General features: G+C 42.4%; 1 protein-coding gene across 1 annotated transcript in view; it reads right to left on the reverse strand.

Moving 5' to 3' along the window:
- Nucleotides 1–1259: 1259 nt before the first annotated feature.
- LOC133389610 (transient receptor potential cation channel subfamily V member 5-like) overlaps nt 1260–26994 on the reverse strand; it is a 47107-nt gene continuing 21372 nt past the window's right edge. The window contains exons 4-15 of the mRNA XM_061637587.1: nt 26818–26958; nt 25220–25318; nt 24210–24385; nt 21351–21497; nt 13778–13990; nt 11723–11809; nt 10880–10956; nt 9526–9691; nt 9070–9136; nt 6540–6808; nt 5230–5336; nt 1260–4416 (exon numbers count right to left, since the gene is read on the reverse strand). Coding sequence (XP_061493571.1) covers nt 4146–4416; nt 5230–5336; nt 6540–6808; nt 9070–9136; nt 9526–9691; nt 10880–10956; nt 11723–11809; nt 13778–13990; nt 21351–21497; nt 24210–24385; nt 25220–25318; nt 26818–26958 — 1820 coding nt within the window. The 3' untranslated portion in view covers nt 1260–4145. The remainder of the gene's footprint in view (nt 4417–5229; nt 5337–6539; nt 6809–9069; nt 9137–9525; nt 9692–10879; nt 10957–11722; nt 11810–13777; nt 13991–21350; nt 21498–24209; nt 24386–25219; nt 25319–26817; nt 26959–26994) is intronic.

A 26994-nucleotide genomic window follows, 5' to 3' on the forward strand; every position in this document is an offset into this window, starting at 1 on the left:
TAATAAATTGCAGGTTCTGAAACAGTTCAGTGTTTTGTGTTGTTTTTGGCCACGGAGCAGAGTTTGAAAAATTGCTAATACATTTTAGAATATGACTCAGACAGTGATAGGAATCTTGCTTTTTCTTAGATGTCCTAACAGGATTGTTTTAACTCCTTACTTGCTAATTCAGACAGTAAAATATTTCTTCGTGTGGTATTAAGTTGAAATTGGATTTTATTTTAATCTCCAGCTTCGTTTTACTGTTACCAAAATGGGGAAAACCCCAATTAGATTAATATGATAAGAAGAGAAACAGAAAGTGCAATGCAAACAAAAATAACCCTGCAAATTAAAGCTACTAATTTGGACTCCTATTAGCTCAGTTCGCTCCAGAGTCAAGATGTGTGCTGACAAAGTGCAAGCAAAGTAGCTCAAGTTATGTGGATTGAGTTAGTGTGTGCTTACAGTACAGACTTAAGTGTGCAATCCTATACATGTCTACTCAGAAGTAAGTCCCATTGCATTCATTGGGACTTACTCCCAGGTAAGTGTGTACAGGATTTCACCCTTGAAAAGACTAATGTTCCATCTTTTCAGGAAATCGTGAGAACTATAGTTCTATAAGGGGAAGATCGGGATCGCTAAGAGACCCTAAAAGAGAATTCCCAGCTCCTAAGCAAACTACAGTTCCAAAGGTTTCTGGGGGAAGCCGTGATGAACCGCTATAGTTTGCAGTATAGATATATATCCTTACATCTCTGAATTGATTAATGATCAACAATCTTTGCCCTATAAGGGAAGTATACATTACAACTGCATTTTAGAGCAAAGTTCCCAAAACATGGTTGCATTGGCTTGAGATTCCTGGATGAGTTTACATCATCAGCTGATTCACCTGGTACAGCCTTTCCTGGACTATGCTATTTAAGGCTGCAGGTAGAAGATCACATAGACTGGAATGCTCCCCTATGAAACCCCCACCCCTCAAATCCTGCACATGGAAAGCCCTCCTCCCAGACATAGTAGCTTGGTCACTGAGGTTTTCTTTTGTAACAGGGAAACATTCTAAGATAAAAATTATTATTCATAGTCTGAAGTGTCACATTCCAGGATAACTGTACCACTTGGTCCTCTTGATGTTGTGACCTGTCACCTGGCCCTTACAGTTTCAGCATGTGCTCCAGATATGAAACTCTTAACCTCTTGCACTGAATTGGTTACTGAATCCACTGCTGTCAGCCTGGTAGCCTGCCACATCTCATTCATTTTCAGCACAATCATTCTTAGGCATATTTACTCGGAAGTAAATCCCACTGATGTTAAATTGAACCCACTCCCAAAAATGTACACATTGGGTTGCAGCCTTTGACTGCTTTTTTTATATATACCAAAAAATCTTCACAATTCCAAAACCCGCAATCCACCCCATTTCCCAACGGAGAACATCTGATGTATTACAGTGAGTATGAATGCAAATTCAACATTTATTAAGGAAAAATAAAAATAAAACCAAGCTTATTGTTCTGGGTGTAGGGTAAATTTTGGGGAACTGTAAGGAGAGCCGAGGCATTTCTTACTAGCTAAGGGGTCAGGCTTCCTTTGGAAATAATCTAAAGGCAGATGAACACAGTCTCCTCTTCCCAAATATTAAGACATAAAAAGAAATTACCAACAATGCACAAACCATTATTACCATGGTTCACAATTTTTATATATGTGCAAATCACATTTCTCATTTTCACAGACTTATAGTGCAAAATCCCCAAACATAAGGAGGAATATCTGGAAACGGAGATGTGAACAAGCCCACCCAAGGCTAACTCGCCTCATCAGAGTGCATTAATGAACATTCATTCACCTTATCCTGCAGAGCTCACCTGCAGAGCTTTCCAAACACTACTCCTCCATGTAAAGAAGTCTTTTCACATCATCCCCCCCTGCCAAGGAACACCACAGGAGCACAGGAAGCTGCCTTGTACTAAATCAGAGAATTGGCCCATCTAGCTTAGTAATGCCTACACTGACTGGCAGTGTCTCCCCAAGGTTTCAAACAGGGGACATTCCCAGCTGTACCTGGAGATGCTGGGGACTTAGTTTGGAACCTTTGGCATGCAGTGCGTGTGCTCTATTCACTGAGCTACAGCCCTCCCTCAACCCTGCAGTATGTCAGCCACAAAACTTGAGAGAGGTTTGGGGTGGATCTTCAGGATGTGCACCCCATTCACGTGGGGCACTGGCCTAGTCTATTAGGCGTCACTGTTGCCCTGCATAAATTGAGAATCTGTCCCCAAACCTGCTCACTATTCCATTGGACACACCTGGCGAAAACCGGTAGTGATGGACAAGGCGCTTTTCAGGGAAGCTTGAGTGCCATTACTCATCTTCTCCCTGGGAAAAGAAAAACCTCAAAAAGCTTCCAAGAAACCCTAGAATAGCCTAGAACACAGTTTGGAAACTGCTGAGTTGAGGGAAAACATGGACGGGAAATAGAATTCAAGTCAGGGAATGAAAATGGGAAAAAACAACCCCCTTTCTGAAGGCACAGCCCAAACTAATTTGATGACAGGGACTATCATAGCATAAAGCAGGTATTAAACAATGTTAAGGTTTTATTTCAAACTGACTTGATGCTGCAAGTGGTATAAATGTATCTTGACAATAGCAGCGCAAGTGAATTTCCTTTGGCCAGCGGAGACCTCTCCTCACTGCTCCTGCTACAGAGGAACATGAAAAACTTTCCACTCTGCAGTAGGATAGGCAATAATCTTAAGTCACTGCTTTTCTTATGTGGGGATAAAGCTGGAGGGAGATTGCAGAAGCACTAGTCTCACTCTAGTTGTTATTGTGGAAAGACAAGTCTTCCTCCCAAGCTGTATCTTCAAGAAAGACACATTTTGCTAGGTTTCATTCTGCAGACGTTTAAAGCTCTGCCCAAAATTCCTTGGCTATTTTACTTGAACCCCCCAGACTTACTTTAAGCAAAATTCTGTGACAACAGTACTCAAAAGGGGCCAAGAGGTGATGCACTGCGAGGAAGAACTTTCATCCACCACTATCAGCTACACAATCCGGATTGCAATCCAGACATCTGCATCCTGCCTCACATTTGCTCTTCCACCATAACCAGGCATCATAAAGTACTGCTGTGGGTGAGTATGGAGATGATGGGAAGATGGAGCACCTCCCCACATAAAATGTGCACAGGAACTGGCAACAGCTGATGGTATAACCAAAACAGGTCTCAATCTACCCCAGCAAGGAGAAGTGGCAGCTGCACATTAACACAAATGAGTTCATAACCCTCTCCCCCCACATCCCCCAATAGCAAATATTAAAGGAATTCAAAGTGGCCTCAATCATGGCCTTCAAGAACGAATGAGTTCTATGATATGGCCCTAGGAAAGTTCTATCTGGGATAAATCCACAGTCGTATGTTTGGCTTGAAGTGCACTAGCTTCCTGTACTCAAAAAGCAGAACCCACTCTGTCCCTCCCAGGGTAGAAGTGTGGAAAATGTACTCAGTTGATGATATCCATACACTTGAAGATCCTCTAGAGTGCTAGCTAACTAGCTAGCTATTGACAGGCTGCTTAGCTGCTGTGTCAGCTTTACCTAGTTCCCTGAGTTTAACAACAACAAAAAATTCTCTTCATGTTAGATCTAAATTTTCCATAGAGCCAGCTCTTTAAGTAACAGGGAGGTTTTTGTGGAATGTTGCCTGAGAACATGTTGAGAAATAGGAACTATTGATCAGGTCATAACTAGACTCCTACAAGATTCTGATGGTGATATAACTCCACTGCTCTCCTTAGAATGATTTCTACAGGAAGGAGATGCAGATCCCAATAAAAATTGTTCAGTTCCGTTGCCCTGATGTACAGAGACAGCGCAGTTGTGAGGGAGTACCAATGCAGGGATATGATGAAAGAGCTCAGCGATCACAAGAACTGAGTGCTGTTGTGCTCAGGTCCTGCTTTCACGGTTCCTATAGGCCTCTGGCTGGCCGTTGTGAGCAGGTTGATAGACTGGCCTGATTCAATGGGACTCCTCTTATGTTCCTATGAATGCTGTCTGATAATGCAGGAACAAGATCGCGCCAGCACCTGGAGGACTTAGTGATGCAGTACAAAGCACCAGTAGTGTACAGTCAGTCAAGAGGCATTTCAGACATGATAGACCTCTTCTTCCAGGGCACGGTTCACTTCTCCACGAAGGTGGCTGAAGGTGTTGTGCCGTAGGATTTGCCAACCACGGTGGAAACTACTCTGAGACGTGCTCCGTGAGACTGTTGGAGATGGTTCCTTCTGGAATTGGAAATGCTCGCCCAGTTCTAGCTTCCCAGATAATTTATCGAGATCCTCCTTGTCCTGGCTCTTAAAGGCCTCTGCATAGCGAAGCATCTTCTGTTTGTTGGAGTCCAGACGCTCTTCCACCCTATGTAGATAAGAAATATAGAGGTTACTATTTTTCCCTTCAACTTCTACTTCCAATAAGACACTGCTGTGCAGAGTGTTCAACTGGATTTGTGACCTGCACAATAGGGCTACTGGCATAGGGGCAGGTTCAGGTTCCACTGCTGTTCAACCTGTGCTTGTCAGTATCAAAGCTTAACTGCCAAGATGAAAGCTGTCCTACTCTCATGAACTCCAAGGACTGAGCGCCAGCACCTTTAGGGTGTAAGGCTAGGACCTTGCTTAGTGAGTTCCCTGGGACTGTGTGCGCGCACTCCAGGCCTCAGGGAACAGGCATGAGCAAAACTGGCCCCTGTGACTAACAGGCAGTCTGAAGCCTCCCAGTTAGATAGCCCTAATATGGGCTAATAGACTAAGCCTGACTTCTGCCCTAGCCAGATCAACAGAGTAGTATCCTCTGCATTTAAGACTCTATTTCCACCTGCACCTTCAGGCCTTAGCTAATGAATGCATCCTCCAGATCTAGATTTGAGCACAGCTACCCAAGGCTCCAGCAAGGATCTGACATAAGGAAGGGCAGTAGCTCAGTGGTACAGCACATGCCTAGCATTCCACAGGTTAGTTCAATTCTTGATGGTCAACACTGACCATGATTTCAGACAGGGGACCTTCCTAGAGAACCATGGTGACAATACTGAACAAGATAGATTAATGGTCTGACTTGGTATAAGCCTCCGATGTCCCTGTCATATCTATGTCCTGGAAATGTCTTAACTAGCTGCAATTGCTAATTCATTCCTTCATGCAAATATACATCGGGACAAAAGGGACTCACCTGAGGAACCACCTGTCCCCTAGTCCGTACTCTTGCCCACAGATACCAGAACGAGGCCAGAGGCATCGTGGGAGCTTCCGCTCAAGCATGACAGTTGTGGCAACAACCTGCATAAAAACAAAGGGTCAGACCAATCCTTCCAACAACAATAACAAAAATAAACACTGATAAACCTGACAGGTTCATATTCATAAATCAAACTGAAATATCTGTTTTGCTTTACTTCACTATAACATTTAATTCATCTGAATTTTAAATTTTACTGAATACAATTTAATAATTTTATTTAAATACAAGTGGGCCTACAACAACATGTAACAGCCAACCATGCTCTTTGCCCTTCCATTCCCCTGTTGCATTAAAGCTGACAGCAGGTCTGGATCATCACGAAAAGCCCTTCCATTCCCCTGTTGCATTAAAGGAGACAGCAGGTCTGGATCATCACGAAAAGCCCTTCCATTCCCCTGTTGCATTAAAGCAGACAGCAGGTCTGGATAATCACAAAAAGCCCTTCCATTCCCCTGTTGCATTAAAGGAGACAGCAGGTCTGGATCATCACGAAAAGCCCTTCCATTCCCCTGTTGCATTAAAGGAGACAGCAGGTCTGGATCATCACGAAAAGCCCTTCCATTCCCCTGTTGCATTAAAGGAGACAGCAGGTCTGGATCATCACGAAAAGCCCTTCCATTCCCCTGTTGCATTAAAGGAGACAGCAGGTCTGGATCATCACGAAAAGCCCTTCCATTCCCCTGTTGCATTAAAGGAGACAGCAGGTCTGGATCATCACAAAAAGCCCTTCCATTCCCCTGTTGCATTAAAGGAGACAGCAGGTCTGGATCATCGCAAAAAGCATCTGGGCACAGATCACCTCCCCAACAGTCAGGCAGCATTCTTTGGCCACTGAGCATGCTCAGTCCTCACTAGGCTGTTTGTGGTCCTCCCTTTTGTAGTGTTGTTTAAAGATGGTGCTGTGACAGCCTAGAAAACCTGTAATATTAAACTAGATCTCATCTAGTAGAGCAGTAGCAGACACAACCAACAGCTAGAACCTTTACACTTCTACTCTACAGGAAGCCAGTTCCATGATGGTGGCTTCCCCTCACTCTGGCCACTGAAGCCTGAAGCACCAAGAATTTGTGGTTACAAAGCTCCAGTCTATTTACAGAACAAGAATTCCCAGCGTTCAATGATTGGGAGCACAGCACATAAACCAGCTTGAAACTGGTGTAAATTTTCAGTGTAGACATGTGCTAAGTAAGCACATATGGAATCTCCCCTGGAATCTCTGTCCTGCTCAGTTATGTTCTCACCTGTGCCCGCCAAAGTTCATCCCGTTCACTGGCCACCCGCCAGTGGGTGTCTCCCATCATGGCAATGAGCAGGTTCAGCATGAGCAAAGCAGCAATGATGGCAAAAGCAAAGTACACCATGCTGTACATGAAAGGCAGGTCCACTTCGTAGTTGGCAGGACCATCAATAATGGTCAGGAACAGCTCAAAGGTGCTGAACAGAGACATGGGGTAGTCATTGAAGTGTCCCACACCACTAGGATCCTCTGTCTGGAAGATGATGTAAAAGGCTGGAGGTGGAACACATGAGACAAAGATGACTGGTCAGATACAGAAGCTGTCAAGGGGAAAGGGAAATTTAATGAAAGCACAAAAGCAGGACTACAGCTAAACATCAAGAAGACTAAAGTAATGACAACAGAAGTTTTATGTAACTTTAAATTGACAATGAGGACACTGAACTTGTCAAGGATTATCAATACTTGGCATGGTCATTAACCAAAATGGAGACAATAGTCAAGAAATCAGAAGAAGGCTAGGACTGGGGAGGGCAGCTATGAGAGAACTAGAAAAGGTCCTCACATGCAAAGATGTTTCACTGAACACTAAAGTCAGGATCATTCAGACCATGGTATTCCTGATCTCTATGTAGGGATGTGAAAGTTGGACAGTGAAAAAAGCGGATAAGAGAAAAATCAACTCATTTGAAATGTGGTGTTGGAGGAGAGCTTTGCAGATACCATGGACCACAAAAAAGACAAATAATTGGGTGTTAGAACAAATTAAATCAGAACTATCACTAGAAGCTAAAATGATGAAATTGAGGTTACCATACTTTGGACACATAATGAGAAGACATGATTCACTAGAAAAGGCAATAATGCTAGGAAAAACAGAAGGGAGTAGAAAAAGAGGAAGACCGAACAAGAGATAAATTGCTTCTGTAAAGGAAGCCACAGACCTGAACTTACAAGATCTGAACAGGGTGGTTCATGACAGATGCTCTGATTCATAGGGTCGCCATAAGTTGTGATCAACTTGAAGGCACATAACAACAACAACAACAACAGGGAAGCTGTGGCCCAGTGTAGAGCATTTTCCTCATATGCAGAAAGTCCTAGGTTCATCCCCGGCATCTCCAGGCAGGGCTGGGAGAAACTCCTGCCTGAAATCCTGGACAGCTGCTGCCAGTCAGGGCAGACTATGCAAAGCTGGATGGACCCATGGTCTGCCCAGTATAAGGCAGCTTCCTACGTGTCCTACAATGTCTAGTCAGATGCCTTTAGGAAGCCTGTGAACAGGTCATGAGTGCAACAGCCTCCCCCACTGACCACCCCTCAAGCCCATCTCCTCAACCCATAACGAATTCTTTTTTTATTTTTTATTTTTTTAAAATTTTATTTGGGAATATACATAGAAAAAGTGTATTTTAAATATTAATGTAGTTCAAAGACCATATATACAAAGACTAATACTTTACATATGTGTTTGTTTTCAGTCTATCACTATCCACTTACAATACAGATACAATTCATATTACTTAACGTTAGTTATTTGATGATAATTAATTAACAAGTTGACAGATCTCGAATCAAGGTATTGTTTGTTCTCCCCCCCCAAAAAAGGAAAAACTATTGTAGCCATAAACTCTTAAAGGCAGCTGGAACCTGTGTTGATGCTGTTTTGTTTATATGTGTAATAAAACACGACCATTCTGTAGCAAAACTATCTTTTTTTCTTTTGTCCTCTTACTACTCTCAGAGGTTGAGTTTCTCTGTAAGCGCTATTTCCCATACTATACTGTACCATTTCCTAATGTTTAATCCTTTTGCCTCCTTCCAGCATTTAGCTATCAGCATATGTGCTGCTATTAGGAGATACTCAATTTGCTTTTTGTGTAATATGGTTTGATTTTGACCATCAGATTTATTCAGTAATGCCAATTCCGGTGTTTTTATTACTTTCGTTCCCGTTACATTGGATAGACCTCCATCCAGAATCTTTGAATATGTTCACATTCCCACCACATGTGAACATAAGAGCCTTGTACTCCACATCCTCTCCAGCACCCATAACAAATTCTAAGGTGAGTTCTCAGTTCACCAATCAGGGCAGCTCAGCCCAGCAATTGGTCCCCATGAATGAAAAGTGTGTCTGGCACTCTCTTATGGCTGTACATTGCAGGGAAAAGTCTGTAATGAATGGAGAATAGCCTGTTCTTCAGGTATCATAGTCACCTAGTATTCATTGTCTTCTTGTGGAACCCCTAATAAGCTTCCAAGGAACCCCAAGGCTCAGGAACATTGTTTGAAAACCACTACTATGAAGAACCTTTGGAAATAGTAAGAGGGTACAAATATATGTTTTGGGCTTACACAAAATAGCCCAAATATGAACAGCCACCATAGGTCAACCTGTGGGGAAAATATCTGAGATTTTCCAATGGAGAAAAAAAACCCATCATGTTCATCCTGCAATTCCAAAATTCCAATAGCAATCGTTGTGATGACCTTTCCCCTCCAAAAAACACACCCACCAGTTTCTGTCTCACCTGATGCAAAGCCAAGTATCACAACAGCCATTAGCCCACAGAAGCGGATAAGATCTCCAAATATCATCTGAAGGAAAAAGGAAAGAAATGAGATGTTATGATATCTAGCTTTTCCACAGCACAGCTATTTCCCATCCAATATTACCTAGTTTGGTCATTTAAAGCCAACGAAAGGTGAACTAGATAGGCTCACAGAGCTGTAATGCTCTTCAAACTGCCAATTCCAGATTGCTGGAATAGATAGGTCATTGGTTTGATTCGGTAAGGCAATGCTTGGGAGTCATTTTTACTACAAATGAGCTTTTTTTAAGTCTCTCTTGGCATGGTTGGCAGTTTTAACCTTTTTTTACTCAAGAAAGACAGTTGTCTGGAAGAAATTTTAAATAGGATTCTCTCTCCATTTGCCTCCTGAGTTTGTGATGTATATTTGTAAGAAGGTCACATGGTATTCCTTACCTTCTGTATCATAATGGTGAAGGGCCCAAGCATCTGAAACCCCCGTGCAAAATACATGATGTCGCACCAGCCCAGAACCAAGGCACAGGACATGGGTACCGCCTCTCCATCTGTGGACGTGAGGCGCATTACCATGGTCGCCAGGATCATACACGCGTACACAATGCTGAAAAGGAAGTGGCATGATCAAGAACATGGCCAGCCACAGCTGATTATCCTATACATACACAAGAGAGCTTGGTCGTGGCATTTAAATGTGTGTCCATGCGTGTGTTTGTGTCCCTTACTGGGTTGTGAGATTCCCTCCCTTCCAACATCACACAGATTTGTGAAAACATAAACAGAAGTCGTTAACCTGAGGGACAGCAGGAAAAGAAAAGCTCTGTGGAACAATTAGGCAAGTAGAATCACCCTTCAAGAAGGGTGACGAGTTTCAAGACGTACCTCCACCTTGCTGAGGTTCCAGAATGGAAAGGAAGGAACCATAACAGGGATTGGGGGGTGAGGTGGGAGAGAAGAAGTAATAAAACAGAAGGCCAAGAACAGAAGTCTAGCTTAGGGAAAGAAGCACCCTGCTGCAGAGGTGGCAAGCAGCCAGCTGTACTTGTTGGGTGGCCTGGGAGAGTCAGGCACTCCTGCTACAGCTGCCTGAAATAATTCCCTTCTTGTGACCTTGTTCATGAGCAAGGCAAGGGAGCTGGTGAAATGAGCGTGGCTGGAGAGCCACATATAAAAGACATAAGAAGTGGAATCCAGAGCAAGAAGCTGCATAGCTCACTGCAGACAAAGAGGGCCCAAAATCTCAGAGGAGACAACACTGGGTGATGAGGCTGCCTGATGCCAAAGAGACTTGAATCTCACTCTACTCCCTTTCCCTCACTAAGAGATTTTTTTTACATTTCAAACACTTTTCAAATAACATTTATTAAGGCCCACTCTGCTCTGGCTGTTTGCTGCTGTCATCCATTCATTTCATCTTTCTGCTTTGTTTTTTCAAAACTGTTCTGGTTGCCCCAGATGTTTGGAGGAACGATCAAATTCACTTCAAATTTCACTCTAGGCAAAATCCAGCAAAAAAACACCTAGGATGTGCTGAGCCCTTCTGAGACATCTTCTTGCTAACTTCCCTTGAAATTCCTCAGAAGCTTAATCTGAGGCACAAAAAAACCAAATTCACTTCAAATTTGACTTCAGGCAGAAATATGGCTGTATGAGAGAGACTTGAGCAGAAAGAAATCCAGAGCAGAAGCAGCCCCTAAAAGGAAAGAAAACAATTGAGAGCAAATAGAGACAGAGAACCAGTGAGAAAGGGGGCAGGGGGATATTTATGAGTTTTAGAGACGTAGAGCCTCACATGATGATGTGAAAAGGTCCTCCCAGGATGGTTTGTCCAAAATACTTAGCAGCTCCAACTCTTAGAATATCTGGAATCTGAAAAGATTGCAACAATTAAAGAGCGTTAAGCCAACCAAAATGCTGTTTCCACCTAGGACTGAAGTGACTTGTGCCTTCTTTCATAGTCCCCTAGAACTGGGGATAGGAACTAATGGCCCATGGGCCAAATCTGGCCCACATAGCCATTCAAGACTAGCCCACCACAGCCTCTCCTGGACCTTGCCTCTCTGCAGTGGCAGTTCAAGGGCTTAAGAAGCGTTAGGAAATAATAGCACAATGAGATTAAAATATGTTGGAAAGATATACTCTAAAAGGGAAGTACTTTGAAAATATGAACTTCCCTGTGCCTATGGAATAAAGTCAGCTCCTATGGCTAATAATCATAAGGCAGAGTCTGTTCTATAGACTGGGTGTGTATCAGCAAAAGATTTCCAACTGGTAGCATAAACATTACAAACAATATTTGGTCTGATGCATAAAATCATCAATAGGTTGGATCATCTTTTTTCACTCTAAGATAGATAGTTGTTGATTATATTCATGAAATCAAATATAGCTTGCACTATTTTTGCCTCCAGTTGGAAGTATTTTGTGAAACTACAATTCCCATGGTTTTCTGGAGGAAGTATTGACAATTAAATTAGTTCAAAATTTTGCAAAAACATTACAAAATTTAATCTAGATATGCTCTATTAAAGAACAATGGTTCAGTGCAGACTCAAATAGTAGATGGAGCTCCTGGACTGGTGTTGGTTAGCTTAAAGAATATCTGTTCTTGTACAGCTTTAGTGTTTTTCCTTACCTCTAGGAGCAAAATTGCCATGGCTCCTATCACTGTGATCAGCTCTCCCACCAGCCTGAGGTAATCCTCATACATCAGGTACGACTCCTAAAAACATGAAAAGACCACTAGGTAATGAGGAAATAGGACCACTAGGTAATGAAGAAAAAGCCCTGAAAAAAATGATACAACTCTTCCCATGCCAGACATTTAAATCTGTTGGCATCAACACATGGAGAATCTTGCAATAGGATCATCTTGATAACATAGTAAAACTGTTCTTGGGCCACACCACATGATGAAATACAACTCCATTAAAAAAATGGAGAAAACTAGCACATCAGGATGATCTGTAGGCCATAACCTTTCTCCTTGTCATCTTGCTTTCTCTTGAAGTGAGGTGGGTGTGGGTTTTTTTGCATGTAATCTCCCTCCCGCAGTCTGAAGCGGTACAGTTTTACTCATCTGTTGACTGTATAAAGTAGATGTCTGCAGCAACGTCTTCTCATATAGGAACTTCCCTGGGCCTTGGGATGAGGGAGCAATTTGTCTGGTCTACTTTTTGCACCATACTGATCTAATCTGGGACTCCTGAACTTGCTTCAGGATCAGAACACAACTCCCAGTCAAACTATGTGCTCATCTATATTTTGCAATGAATTTCCAGTATGTAAAAAATGTGCACAGAAGATTTATTTTTTGCAAAAGATGCTGTGAAAGATTGCCAGGGACTATCCCACTGCCTCCTTGGCTTCCCTCCTGCATAGATGCCAGATCAGGTCACTGGCCAGCAGGGCTACTGATGAAGAATGGCTGAGAGATAAGCCAAATAAAGATCCAGTGGGCCCTTGGAGTCACACAGAACAGAGGAGGAAGGAAAGGGGTGAGGGACAGAGGGCCTCACTGGCGTTCCAGTGGAGCGAAAGCCTGGCAGAGAAAAGGCGCTGGCAGGCAAAAGGACAAGAGATGAAGCTTCAGCCTAAGCCCACCCTGGAATTATGGGGGGGGGATAATTCTGTGGGGAAGCGTGGGTGTGATGTAACACCCCATCCCTAACAAGCAAGAAGGCAAAGAGTCATGTGGTTGTGGCTCCTTGGATGCTGGAAGAGGATGACCGGAGCTATGGACCCTGGGTCTTTTGATGTCTCCCTAACCATGGAAGCTCAACAGATGCATACAAATAGTGCATTTTACTAATGAAATGCTCTGGAAAGTATGCATTTTACATGAAAAGTATGCACAAAATGCATACCATGAGATGGGGCGGGGTAGAACGGCATACAGTGGAATGCAATGGCAAGGAACGGGACAGAACTAACCGACGCCTGAGTGCTAGGCAAGACCAAAACAGGACAGTATTAGCTGCTTAGCTCATGTCAGGTAGGGATGGTCTTGCTCCAGGTTTCCTCCTGTCAAGAAATGGGATCTAGCAGGCTTTGGAGCAGGGCCTTCTTAGGAATGGCACTGCAGATGCGGAATATTATTTCTACAGAGGTTTGCTAGGGGCCTCCTTGATGAGCTTAGTGAAAAGCATCCTCTCATACGTCTTTAAGGTGACCTTAAATATTGCTTTGTATTCTTACAATTCTGTTTTCTTTGAAAATTCCTAAGTGTTTTTATTTTGCACTTTACTGTGGTGATTAATAACTTTTAAAAAGAAAAAAGAAACCATACTATGGATAAATACATGACTGGAGGACAATGGGACTTCCTGGATTATCTTGACATCTCAATCTCTCACATGCATATAGGACAATGCAGTACACTCTTGATCTGGTAGAATGCATTGTGCCTTTTCAGGCTGCAGATAGGGAGATGCCATTTTTGAAAACTCAGATCATCAGGGAGAAAGGTTCCAGCCCAGTTCTGTCCCGGCTATGCTAGTTTTTTTATATATGGAAACATTCGAAAATGTGATCCTCCCGTCCCCCATCAATAAGTGGCACAGCCTTAGGATTCTGCCATTCTATTCCAGCCTGATTCTGTTGCATGCATGGATTCACTGAGAAATATATATTAGACCCACTGAGTTATAATAGATTATAACAGAAAAATTGCATTGCAACAGAAACATACCTGCAGTGTTTTCTGCATGGCGATGGTAATGTCCCGTTCATCCGTTCGGTTGTCTGCCCTTTTTTTCAGAGGTCTATAAACACAGATCAGGGTGAAGCAAATCATATAAAGGACATAAAATAAAGCCAGAAAGCAGAAATATGGACGCCCATATGTGTTCCACTTCAGATTCACAAGCTCCTTCACTGGGGTCATGTCTAGGATATGACGAGCCTGTAAGAAAAAGACAGAGAGAGTGATTTAGCGCCAAACGATACTTGTTTCTGGGATGCAATTTCCAGTGATTTTGAAGGGAGGACATAAGAAACAGATTTTAATAAAAGGTATCTCCACAAAGCTTTTCTCCCCATTCCATCTCAAATGAGGACAAATTCTTACAGACAGTCAAAAGCACAAATCGAGAGCTAGACTGTTTCTCTATCATGAGCGATTGTATGCGTAATGGTGCAACCCAAAGCTGATTAGTGGATATGGGGAACTGTGGAACAACGATGAACACTCTGCCCTTTTTCCCTTGAAAACTCCCTGCCACAAAACCTACACGGTGCTATCCCTTGCCCTTAGTAACACTTCTCAAATCTTACTTTTCTTGTGAAGGATTTGGATTTAATCTCTGAGGCTGTAATCCAACACTTATCTACTCAGAAGAAAGTTCCATTGGGTTCAACGGGACTTACTCCCAGGTAAGTGTATATTGGATTGCATCCCTAGTCGAGATATATATAATTAGATGTTCATTGCAAACATGACATGCTGCTGAATACATGAGCAAACACAAGAAAATACAATAAAACATAGCGCAGAGTGTTGCTACAAAAACTGATACAAGTGACCTTGCCCCCAATGGGGCAATACATCCCCAGCTGAAAGGAACCCTCAGAACACATAATATGACATTTGTTCATATGTACCCCTTGTTTCGCCATTCTGGTGGCTAAGTTTACACTGCAAGTTCTTTGAGGCAGATGCCTTCCATTTGCTTATGTTACACTGTTTGCATAGCAGTAGTTTTTAATCATCATCACCACCACCACCAGCAGAAACCAATGGCACAATCCACTGGGAAATCCTCCTTGGCAAGCTGCCTTGCAATGAATGGCTGCTGAGCATGAGCCGTACCGTCAACTGCACCACAAGCAGTCTGGAAACTTGACAAGGATGGCAATATGGAAATGCACTTCCTTTCCTCCCACTGCTGGGCATGTTTCTGTGATGCATGTGTGATTCTGCCTCTACAGCCCAGAAATCACTTTGAGAAAGGAGGCTTTTAGACTGCTCTGACTCCAGGACTCAGTCAATGTGGCCATTCCTGCCTCTTCCTCAGTGCCTGCAAGGGCCCTGAAGAAGGGGGAAGCTGCAAGAGGAGCTCACACTGCAACTTGCCTTCTCCAAAGCATCAGAGAAGGTGAACTAAGCCCCTGTCCCACGTTCTCTGTAGTTCAGGATAACTTGGGGGAGGAACGCTCTCCCCTGGTCAGATTGTGAGAGGATTTGTCCTTGGAGAATGTCAAAGTGAAGCACTTCTACAGACAGTACAAAATAAACAAACACACTTCCCCCAATATAGCAATTCATAACATGCTGGGGGGAGAAACACATGTATGTGGAGTGAGGGAAGAGCTAAACTGAAGGCTGGCTCTATCAGGGAACAAATTTAGGGGACAATATATCTGGATTTCTACCTCACATGTGACAATGTCTTGGCTTAGACCTGATACATATACGAGAAGAAGTGTCTTTCAAAGGGCAACAGTAATTTCTTGGTGGGTCAAAAAAGTAACCAACACTGGCAAGGGAGAAAATGGAGTGGGGGTCATGAAACAGATCAGGGCTGGGGAAGCCGTGACACTGCTGATATTGCTGGGCTCCAATTCCCATCATCCCCGACCACTGCCCATGTTGGGTGGAGCTAATGGGAGCTGGACTCCAATGACATCTGCAGGGCCACAGGTTCCTCATCTCTAGAACAAGTGGAAGAGAGTGGAGGGAAAGAGACCTTTTACTGAGAACATGTTGGTGTGAAGAGACACTAGTAAACAGAAGGCAGATGAAGTTAGCAAATTAAGAGAGGATAAAAAACAGAGATAGGGAAGTGCTATGTTTGCTCTCCAGGTAAAGAGGTTGTGAACACAATCTTTTTTATTGCTGTGTTAACAGCTGGCATAAATGCAACTTTGCTTATCTGAAATGATCATATAAAGTTTACAACAATAAGGTGCCAATGGGTAGCACCTAAGAAAAAGAGGAAAAATCTTTGCAGAACAATGTGGAAACTGGGATTGCAATTTCTCATTATTTCTGCCAGCCACTTATTTCATTAATAGATAGGCCCGAAGAGTTATACGACATGAACTTCAAATGGGAGTGCCAGATAACACCCTAGCTGTGTGCTGGTACCAGTGTGCTGCAAAAGATCTGCTAGCATTCCATGAAAAATTAAATTAATTTCATAATGAAAAGTCCATCTAGTACTGGGATGGGTAGAAGGTAGATCTGGGGGTGCTTCCACATAGCAGTTTATTGTGGACTCATTGCTGTTCATTCATTCATGTTTGTGCAGCATCCATATAACATCATCCTCATTAAAATGTCATCTGATACTTCTATTAATCTGGGTTTACCATGGATTAAATTGAGGCGGGGGGAGCAAAGTCCAAAATAAACTGATGTAAGGAAGTGCCCTGGACCTACTAGAAGATCTCTGCACAATTTGTAGTAGATCAGCAAGAGTTTTTAGCTCCCAGTTAGACTCCTGTTACACAATTAGGGTGAGTTTATACTAGATAGGTCATATGTTACAATTGCAGCTGTCAATAGGATGGTATTCTTAAATTGCTATCACTACTGATCAGTCATCAAGGACCACTGTCTCTTGGCTACCATACTAGTCTATCACCTAATAATGGGAAGCAAATTGGGAGGTGATGAGCTTGGACAGTATTGCTCACTTCAGGAATCACAGCAAACCATGGTTAAGGTAGTTTAATTATCATTTGATGCAGTGTCTGAATTAAAAAAACATGGTTTGCAACTGGCTAGCAAACTAGAGTTGGACACCCTGGTTTGAAGTGTATTTTCAAATCACAGTTTGTGCTGGCTATTGTCTGGCATCTGAATTTACAAGTCAGTTTTATTTAATTATTTAAATTTATATCTTGCCATTCCTCCCAGAAGGAGCCCAGGGTGACATATGGCAGTTATGGTCATTGCTCTGTTACTGGGAAGAATCAGAGTGCCAAACAGACAAAAAATGAAAGCCAAGAAGCCGCTCTAAAAACCATGGTTTTCCACTGTATGTTTGCAAACTCAAACTATGATTTAGGTTCTAAACTATGATTAACAACAGTCATGATTCGGCACGGTGCCTGAATTGAATTGATGTGATAATTCACTCTTAGTTTATGATTATAGCACTTGACATTACAATTCACTGATTTTCTACACTCTTAAATAGGGTCCAATAAAATGAATCACATTTTAACTACTAGAAGATCCAACTGCTGCAGTTATAGGAGGTTCCCCCCTTCCTTCAGTTAATCAAATCACCTGTGGGTTTTATATGCTCCAACAACAAGAGCATGCATGAGTAAAATAGCTATTTCTACGCTACACCAGGGCAGCAGTGAAGAAGCCAATAGTTTGTTTTTTAAAAATGGAAAAATCAAATTGCATCTGATGGGATATTACTATGTTTAGAGTCCTTTTTGTGGTCTTCCTTGTGAGCCCCTTGGGGACAGAGCAGTGCGATGTACCTCTCACAAAAAAAGAGTAACCAATAAATAAATACCATTTGGTATTGCTTTCCAAAGAGGCGAGGAGGTGGGAGCTGGTAGTGTCAGTGGCCAAGGGGGAGAGCTGGGATGTCCCCGATTCAAATCCTGCTTCTGCCATGAACTCAATAGGTAGCTTTAGGCACACCATTCTCTTTTCATCACAGCCCCTCATCTGTAGAATGGGGTTAATAAATCTGCCCTACCTGGATTGTAAGCATTATTGAGATAATATACATGAAGTGCTTTGAATGCATGAAGTATACTATATACTTGCAGGAGCAATAACAACAATAATAATTAAAAAGTCTAGGCCTCTAGGCTCATTTTTGGACTCTCTAAGAACATTAACAGCAGCCTTGTACTAGATAAGACCAAGGTGGGTCCATTTAATCCTGCAGCTTGATTCCAACATTGGCCAGTCACGTGCTTCTGTGAAGCTCCTGTTTTCTATACACATGCATTGCAGACCTATTTGTTCACCATGAATCTTATTCCCTTCTAAAGCTAGCCTGCAGCCATTACCACATCTTATGGCAGCAAACTGCACACATTGCATCCGTGTTGTGTAAAGTGGCACTTTCTTCTGGCTGTTCTGAATCTACTGCCTATCCATTTAATTGAACTACTCCAATATCCCCTACATCAGTTGTCTTCTAGTTTTCCCAATCTGGGACCCAGCATTACGCTCGAATTGCAACAATGCCCCCAGTTGTAAATGCTTTAGTTCATATTTCTGTCTCCCCACCCACGCCGCTCACACACACAAACCTTGTCCTCTTTATTTTTTTCTCTGTTCCTGGTCAGATGACATGAGTTTGTGCATGCATCACACCTGCGGGTCCAGGGGGGCTCAATTTGCAAGTTCTGATGAATGTGTAGATGTGTGAGGTCAGGCCGGCAGGCACAACCGTGCCACCCTCCCATATTCACCCTATTCTCCTCACCACATTTTCCCCTCCCACTTCCCACTCCTCAACCCTTCTACATTTGCAAAATGCATTTTACTGTTCTGACACTTGGATCAAACAGTTGTAGTTTTAAAAAGAAATAAACGAAATATATTTATCAAGGACTCCTGTTAAAATATTAAAGTGCACTGTTGTTTTTAGTACAGGTCTACAGCAGGGATGGAAAGTTCTGTCAATTTTGGGTTCTCTCAGTTTCTCATTTTTCCAATCTTAAATTCAGTTCTCCACATTTCTACAGCAATTTGTGATTTTTTAAAATCTTCATGGAAATTCTTCAGAATTTTAGTGTGAATTTCTCCTAATTAACACATTTTTGTGGGCAGTTTTGACTAATGTACACATTTCCCAAGCTATTTCTCTTTATCTAATGTCTTATTATTTTCACTTATATATTATTTTTTATGCACACTTTCCCCTAACATATGCATTTAAGGAAACACTGTTTGATTGGTGAACTGCATTGCAAAATTCAGGTAAGTGGAATTGTGAAGGCTGACTGTGTCTCGGTCCTCATATTGTTTCGGAAAGTGAAAATTTGATAAATGTGGCTTTAAATGAGAACTGAGTTGAGTTTCTCGCCCATCCCTAGTCTGCACTTACCCATGTTATCAAGGGAACTCAGTGAGAATTCCTATCACTCTTACACATGAGGTGCTATAGGTCGGGGGGGGTTATTATCTTTAGGGCCACTTACAACTCTAAATGCAAAGGAGAGTTTAAAGAAACCTATACCAGAAAAGAAAGGGAAAGAAGAGAATGGTTGTGCAAGTCAGAGCAACACGTCTCAAGTTTTGGGTGTGGCCCACCAGCCAAAGACCAATGCTGCATGCGAAGGTGCCTCCAACCACATTCTGTAGTCCCAATTCCAATACATTTATGATGGTTCAAAGAGGGCAAAAGAAATAAGCTACAATGACGTAAAATGTCACATATAAAAATCATACAGGTGAGCTAGTTGACAGCAATTGCTGCTGCAAAGGAATTTAAATGGGTCTATTTTGTGAGAAGTATCTCCCATGTAATAAACAAGTTATAGAATTTAATGGGATGACAGCCAAGGAGCACACGCAAAATTGAACAGGGTTAACAAGGTCTTAACAGGCAAACAATTTGTCTTTCTAGAAGAATGGAGTTGCTTTGCCGGCTACAACCTGAAGGTTGAAAGAGGTTCTTTCTAAGAGGGACAAGAGGATAAGCTCACGTGTACAACAATGGCTTTCTAGGGTTTCAGACAGGAGGCTCTCTCAACCCTGTTGCCAAAGAATGAACTCGGGAACTTTTGCATACAAAGCATGCCCTCTTACCACTGAGCTATATAGTCCTTTGCCTTCAATGGCTGCACTTTGCAAAGGCTGTAATTTTCTGGCATTTGGAGAGGGAGGATGGTGGCAGGAGCCACTCGTGTAGGACATTCCATTTTCAGAATGGGGACTTCAAGGGCTTTTTAAAAAATCCAAATGTCCAATTATTCAGAGTAATTGGCTGTGCTTTGCAACCTGGCAGCCTTTGCTGTTCTATGTTTTCAGACTCGGAAGCCATATCTAAGGTGCTGCCTCTGGTCAAGCCTGAGCTTCTGCTGCTGAGTTTTACTCATTGGATCAAATCAGAAGTGACAGCCTAGTCCCAGCAACCACCCCGTACTGCTGCAGCCTCTCCATGGCATAAAGTAAATGATGGGCATCCTGGGGAAAGGGGGGTTGCAGGACCCAGTGGGGTTTTTAGGAGGTCAGAGAGGCTACATCAGTTTGCAGTGCGCGGTTAGTGAAAGGGGGAAGACAAAGAAGAAAAGAAAGAAAAAATGCAGCCAAATTGCCCAAGTTTCAGGGAGGTTAGATGTCTGCATTAAGGCTTCATTATCCCATTGACTTCCACTGCAATCAGTAATGGATTTAAAATTCAGACATTACAGGCAATGTCCCGAGTCTTTAAAGCAGACTCTTCTCTGTGAATTTATTTCAGTTCCATCCAACAGTGAATATTGGCTTTAATAGTTAAGTGGAACCTCCATATTAAAAGGCAGTGTACTCCATAATCCTCAGCTTGCACTTGCAGAATACACAGCTATCATTCTCATCCCTTCTAAATGAATGCTGAAAGCCAACGGATCCACAAGGCCAGCTTGCCATAGGCTGAAGACGACCATGCAGAGCTTGTTGCCATGGCAACCAAAGGCCCGGGTGGTCATATTGGATAAAGCTGAAATCCTTGGGAAGTATTTGAGGTCTTTTGTAAAGCACTCTGTTTTCTTTGAAGAAAGCACTGAACTTTGCTATGATATCTCTAGAATTTTGTTTATGGAGAAAAAGAAAATAAAATGAGGAAGCATACCTATGTATTTGAAAAAGAATTTTGCATGCAAATAACATAATATTTTGCCTTGTACTAATTTGTAATTTTGGGACATTCCAAAATCATATCTATAAATACAAACTGTTCAAACCTTACAAAGCTTTGGCAAGTCGTACCAGGAATATCATGACTAATTGCAGCCTAATTCTTGTTCATTTAACTGAGAAAACAGAAAAGCAGACAAGCCATCTAAGCAGGTCACATTGCCACCTGCAGCTTCAATAATCTTCCACTGGACTGTTTGTGTATTTGCAGCGTAAGGCAATGTTCCTTCACTCTGTCCCACAACACTGAAGTCTGTGATGTAACTTCTGTTACAGAGTCTCACCAGCTTTTTTTCTTCCTTTCATCAGCTGGCAAAGAAACTCCTAAACATTGTTGGTTGTATGAACAGCTAGGATAAGGACACTCAGATTCCGCCTTCAAAAATACCAGCAGTCATCTTCCCATAAAGACAAAAAAAGTATCCGAGTTCCACAGTACCTCTCTTTTCTTGGTTGAGACAACAAGTTCTAGAAAAGGCTGGTCTTCCCTCCAGGAGTCAATTTCCGTGAGGTCATAGAGAACACTGTTAACAGGCCCAAAGGACCACAGCACATGCTTTCGCTTCTGCATGAGGTGCTGAAACATCTATAGCAGAAAGACAGCAAGAGATTAGTTAAATCAAATTCTTCAGAGGAACATATGAACATAAGAACAGCCTGTTGGATCAGGCCAGTGGCCCATCTAGTCCAGCATCCTGTTCTCACAGTGGCCAATCAGTTGGCCCATGGGAAGCCTGCATGCAGGACCTGAGCACAACAGCACTCTCCCCTCCTGCAGTTTCCAGCAACTGTCATTCGGAAACATACCACTTCCAACTATGAAGGCAGAGCATAGCCATCATAGCTAGTAGCCATTGATAGCCTTTTCCTCCATGAATTTATCTAAACCTCTTTAAAAGCTACCCAAGTCGGTGGTCATCACTGTCTCTTCTGGGAGTGAATTCCATAGTTTATCTATGTGCTGCGTGAAGTAGTACTTTCTTTTGTCTGTCCTGAATCGCCCAACATTGAGCTTCACTGGATGTCCCCCAGTTCCAGAACCTGGAAAAGTTACTTTTTTGAACTACAACTCCCATCAGCTCTATCCAGTGGCCATGCTGGCTGGGGCTGATGGGAGTTGTAGTTCAAAAAAGTAACTTTTCCAAGCTCTGCCCAGTTCTAGTGTCATGAGAGAGAGAGAAAAAACTTTTCTCTATCCACTTTCTCCATGCTGTGCATAATTTTATACATTTCTATCACATCACCTCTTACTCATTTTTTCTCTAAACTAAAAAGCCCCAAATGTTGCAGCCTTTCCTCACAGGGGAATCACTCCATCCCCTTGATTATTCTGGTTGCTCTTTTCTGAACCAATTCTACAATATCCTTTTTCAGGCGAGGCAGCATTACACAGTAGTCCAAGATTCTTTTTCAGAATTTACTGGAGATGACACAGAGTTCCAGAAAATCCATGTCAGGGAGCTAGACTCTTGAGGGTGGGGTGGGGCAGAGGCTCTTTTTTTTGGAATTTGTGTGGAAATCCATTGATATAGGCCACTATGTCCTATCCCAACATAGAAAGAGCCATCAAAAATGTACGGCAGCCTAGAGGCTACCCTGCACCAAATGCCCCTTTCAGCATGGATGTGCCATTCATTGTTGCTCCCCACTTCTGGTAAGTAACACAAACTGGGTGGAACAGTGCAGAGGGTCTTATTCTTGCCAGGATGGCTGCTGGATTAGGGATGGGGAAGAAATTTGCTTTGGACTTTAATGCAAGTGTACCTAATATTCACTTCCCAAAACAATAAACCTAAACCCAGCTATCCTTTGAAATTTGCACTTCTCCAAGTTTTGTGATACAGTTCTCCAATCAAATAATGTGTGCAAATGCATATATTACGGGAGGAAAGTATGCATAAAAATTCATACAGCCATGAACATAAAAATATTATTTGGGGGGAAATTGCATGCAAACATGTGTGCATTAGGAGAAACACACACTAAACTGTGGAAAAAACCCATAAAGACTTTAAGACCTTGTGCAAAATGAACATAACCCTACAAAAATGAGAAACTGAAACTCACAGATTTGTCCATCTGTGTGGTGTAGTGGTTAAGGTGTTGGACTATGACCTGGGAGACCAGGGTTCAAATCCCCACATAGCCATGAAGCTCACTGGGTGCCCTTGGGCCCGTCACTGCCTCTCAGCCTCATGAAAACCCTATTCATAGGGTCACCATAAGTCGGAATCGAGTTGAAGGCAGTACATTTACATTTTTTACTGGACACAGGGGAGCCTCAAGGCTCCTTTTGGTACCTATTGATAATGTTGACATAATCAGGCATAAGCAAGCCTGAAAGTCCTATTCATAATTAATCTAGGACAACAGTCTCCAAACTTCTTTTCCATAGGCCACTTGAAAACCACTGAAGGTCTTGGCGGACCACTCAATGATTTTTCTGACTGTTGTAGCAATTGTAAACGTACTGTGCTAGATGCTGTATGATTTTTAATTGTATTTTTACAGATACACCAGGGACTACTTGAATGAAGCTCGTGGACCACAGTATGGGAACCCCTGATCTAGCAGATTCTGAATTGTTGTTGCAAAAGTCCAGTTTCTTAATCCAGTTTTGCAAACTGGACTGAGGTAGGAGAGGGGTTCCACCATTCATCAGAATGTATTGGTTTTGCAAATCTATTTTTCTAAATGTGCACAAATTTGAAATTCCATTTGCTTTAAAAGGTATCCTTTTGGCCAACAGCATGAGGTTCAGAAAGAACATTCAAAATTATTCCCTCTAGCTATTTCTCCCTTGTTCATTGCTGTGCCAGAGCATGATGTAATTACATTGGTTAAGGCTAATCTAGGCCCAGCTCAGACTGAATGATAAATCCTGATTGGCTACATACATGAACAGGCCCAAGCGCTGAGTTTATGTGCTCCCCCTCCCCTCCTTGAGGAGAGAAATGTAAAGCTTCAATTTATAGTTTTCTATAAACCAGATGAACCAGGCAACTGTACTTTGTTGAAACCATGAATGGAAACTTAAAACTTCCATACCTGACACACAAAGGAAGCAAGGAGCTACAAGAGCAAGGCCTACTTGGGCAGAGAGCAATACAACACAGCTTGTCATCACATCTGATGACACACCCGTAGTCTGGTCTGTGCACAGATGGGGTACTGATAGGGAGTTTCCTGAAGAAAAAGCATCATATATATATATATATATATATATATATATATATATAAAACCCCTTTTTTTCCTTCAAGGTCTCTCCCATAACTATCAAATGGGTTGTGTGCTCACCACAGTGTTGCCCTCGATTCCAGCCAGTTTGAATGGAGTGAGGCCCTCAAGATTTGGAATCGAGTCCAGAGGTCCCAGACTCCCCTCTTGTTTGTCATAGGTGAGCAGCAGGCTGTACATCTGGCATGCAAATGTCCTGTTGGGCTGAAGTACCAGGATGTGAAGAATAGTGTTACCTGAAGAGGAAACAGTATAACAGAACCACATTCAGTAAACCGCAGAACTGAAAGACAACAGCTTGATTGATCATTCTTACTGAGCTAGTATCGGACTGTTAGTAAGGTGCATGCTCTGATAAGCTTAATCTATAGATTTTAACCAACAGAAGTTTCACTTGATTAATCCAATTTTAAACTGACAGGGCATTGTTTACATAGTGAGGTTGAGCATTGAGTCACCCTTGTTATTTTTTGGACTATTTTGGCTGTAGTATGTTATAGGGAATAAAGAATAAAATATAAAAAATGGCCTTTCTAAAAATGAATGGAAGCCTTTATTTAAATTATAATAAAACTCTTTGTTCAATAAGTTGGCTAAATTGCACCTGTAGTATCCCTAGTCTAATAACAAGAGCTATTATTAAAATCACACTTTTAACTGATTCCTTGATCAAGCAATTATACTTACCTACATTTGAAAATTACCAGTCCCCCAATATAATTGCCTTTGTGAGATACTATTAGATTGAGGGGTTGGTAATTTTCAAGTACATAAATATAATTTCTTGATCGAGGAATCAGTTAAAAGTGTGTGGTTTTTAGAGTGAAAATCTACTAGTATCCCTCCTTATTAGACCAGGGGGGGCACAGATGCAATTTGCTTGCTAATGGGTGGGATTGCAGCAAGATGATATTAAATCAGATGTCTTCTTCCTCAAAAATTATACCATATTATAGCACCTCACTGCCTTCTACCACAAACAATCCAGAGAAATACCTGCTCCATATTATTAAAATGAGGCCCCTAAAAAAATCAATAATTAACAGTTCTTCTGGCTGCAGGCCTCTTACCTAGAGAATCTTGTGCCCTGATATCAGCTCCATTTTCAACCAATAGACTAACAATTTCCTCATTTCCGGTGCAGGCCGCAAAGGATAAAATGTGCTCCCCTGAGGAAGAATACCAGGGAGAGAACGGGATTAAACAGGACCCAAGGAAGGGGGAGGGCAGGGGACAGTTTTCTCTGAAGGTTAGTAATTAGAGCTGCAACATTTAGGTGACTCATTGGTTAAACGAGACTTTGGCAACCTGATGCCCTCCAGATGCTGCCTGGGAATGATGGCAGTTGTAGTCCAAAACATCTGGAGGGCATCAGGTTGGCAAATGCTAAGTTAGACTACTCAATTATTGTTTCATTAATTAATGAGGTGCCCCTCATTTATCAGACAAAAGGTTTTAACAACTTTCATATTAGCTTTTCATACAGGCACTTACAAAAACTATGGGTGGTAGCTGGTTTCTTAGAAGAGGCACTCCTTTCTTCACACAGGGAATGCCTCTGCTAAGATGGTATCTGCTGTGAGAAATGCACACATCACCTAAAAACAACATGCTTTTTTATAAATTATTTAGTCAATCAATTATTTGTCAATTAAGATTTCTTCGACATGTGGTGGTGGTGAAGGAGCCCAACTTTATCCCACCAAAGGAGGATTATGGGATGGAGGGTATTTTCTTTCAGGCTCAGATTCTAAATGATTATGCTATTTGGAATTAGGACTGGAAGAGAATTTCCCCAACAGATTGGTTTGTATGTCTGGGAAAGTGTTGTTCTGTTCTTTCCAATGAAATTGGTGTCATGGGCATTTCTTTCATCATTTGATGACTTGCCTGTGTAAACGGGCCATCACAGACTTAACACCGTAGATGGAACTTCCAACGCAATGCTTATCAATGGATCCGGTTCACATACTCAACTGCTAGTCATTAAGAGCACTATGGTGGCTCATTCAGGGATTCACCGGGAGACTACCAGGATCAGCTACTGAGAGTGGCTGCATGGTGGTGATGGTGGACCCAATGCCTTTATAGGTGATGGGGAGGGCACCGCAAAGTGGAGGCACAGGGGCTGTCCTGCGTTGTGCAAGGCTGCTGATATCACAGCTTTCACCAGGTGGAGCTACCCACTCAGCAACAGGATGCCTTCATGATGCTGAGCAAGCAGCCCCTCTGCCACCACTGCCTCATGACACCCTCTAGTAAGGGTGACCATCTCCCTCACGCAGGTGGTCCATTAGCAAACTGGAGCCCCAGCTGCCCTTGGATAGGCATTCATGTGCAAACCAGAACTAAGATGAAGCCAAGGTTGAATTACAGTAATGGCAATTAAATACGGCTTCTCTGCAGAAAAAGTTGGACCCAACATTACTAGGACAGAAACACTGACTTGAACTGACCGGCACTGGCTGGTTTTGAACAGAGGCACCAAATTAGCACGGCAATTTGTATTTAATGGAAACATGGCTTCTCCAGTGGGAAATATTGGAACCAACAATATGAGGGATCCCACTGTCTGTTGAGGTGTATCTAGCACGGATAGCACTCCCTAAACTTTGTGTGGCACTACAGAAGCAATCCTGCCCTTTGGAGTTACATTTGCAAATCATACCAAAGTAGAAGAGGCTTTTGGAGCTGCGCCTGAAGAAGAGTCCTGTAGCTCGGGGAGTGGAGATGTGAGCCCCTTTCTTGACCAGACATTTCACTAGATTTATATTTTGATTGATTGCTGCAATGTGGAGAGCCGTTTGACCTGCAATTCACATTAAACAAAGGAACAAACCCTCGA

Source organism: Rhineura floridana, chromosome 1, assembly GCF_030035675.1.
Source record: "Rhineura floridana isolate rRhiFlo1 chromosome 1, rRhiFlo1.hap2, whole genome shotgun sequence".
Lineage (NCBI taxonomy): Eukaryota > Metazoa > Chordata > Lepidosauria > Squamata > Rhineuridae > Rhineura > Rhineura floridana.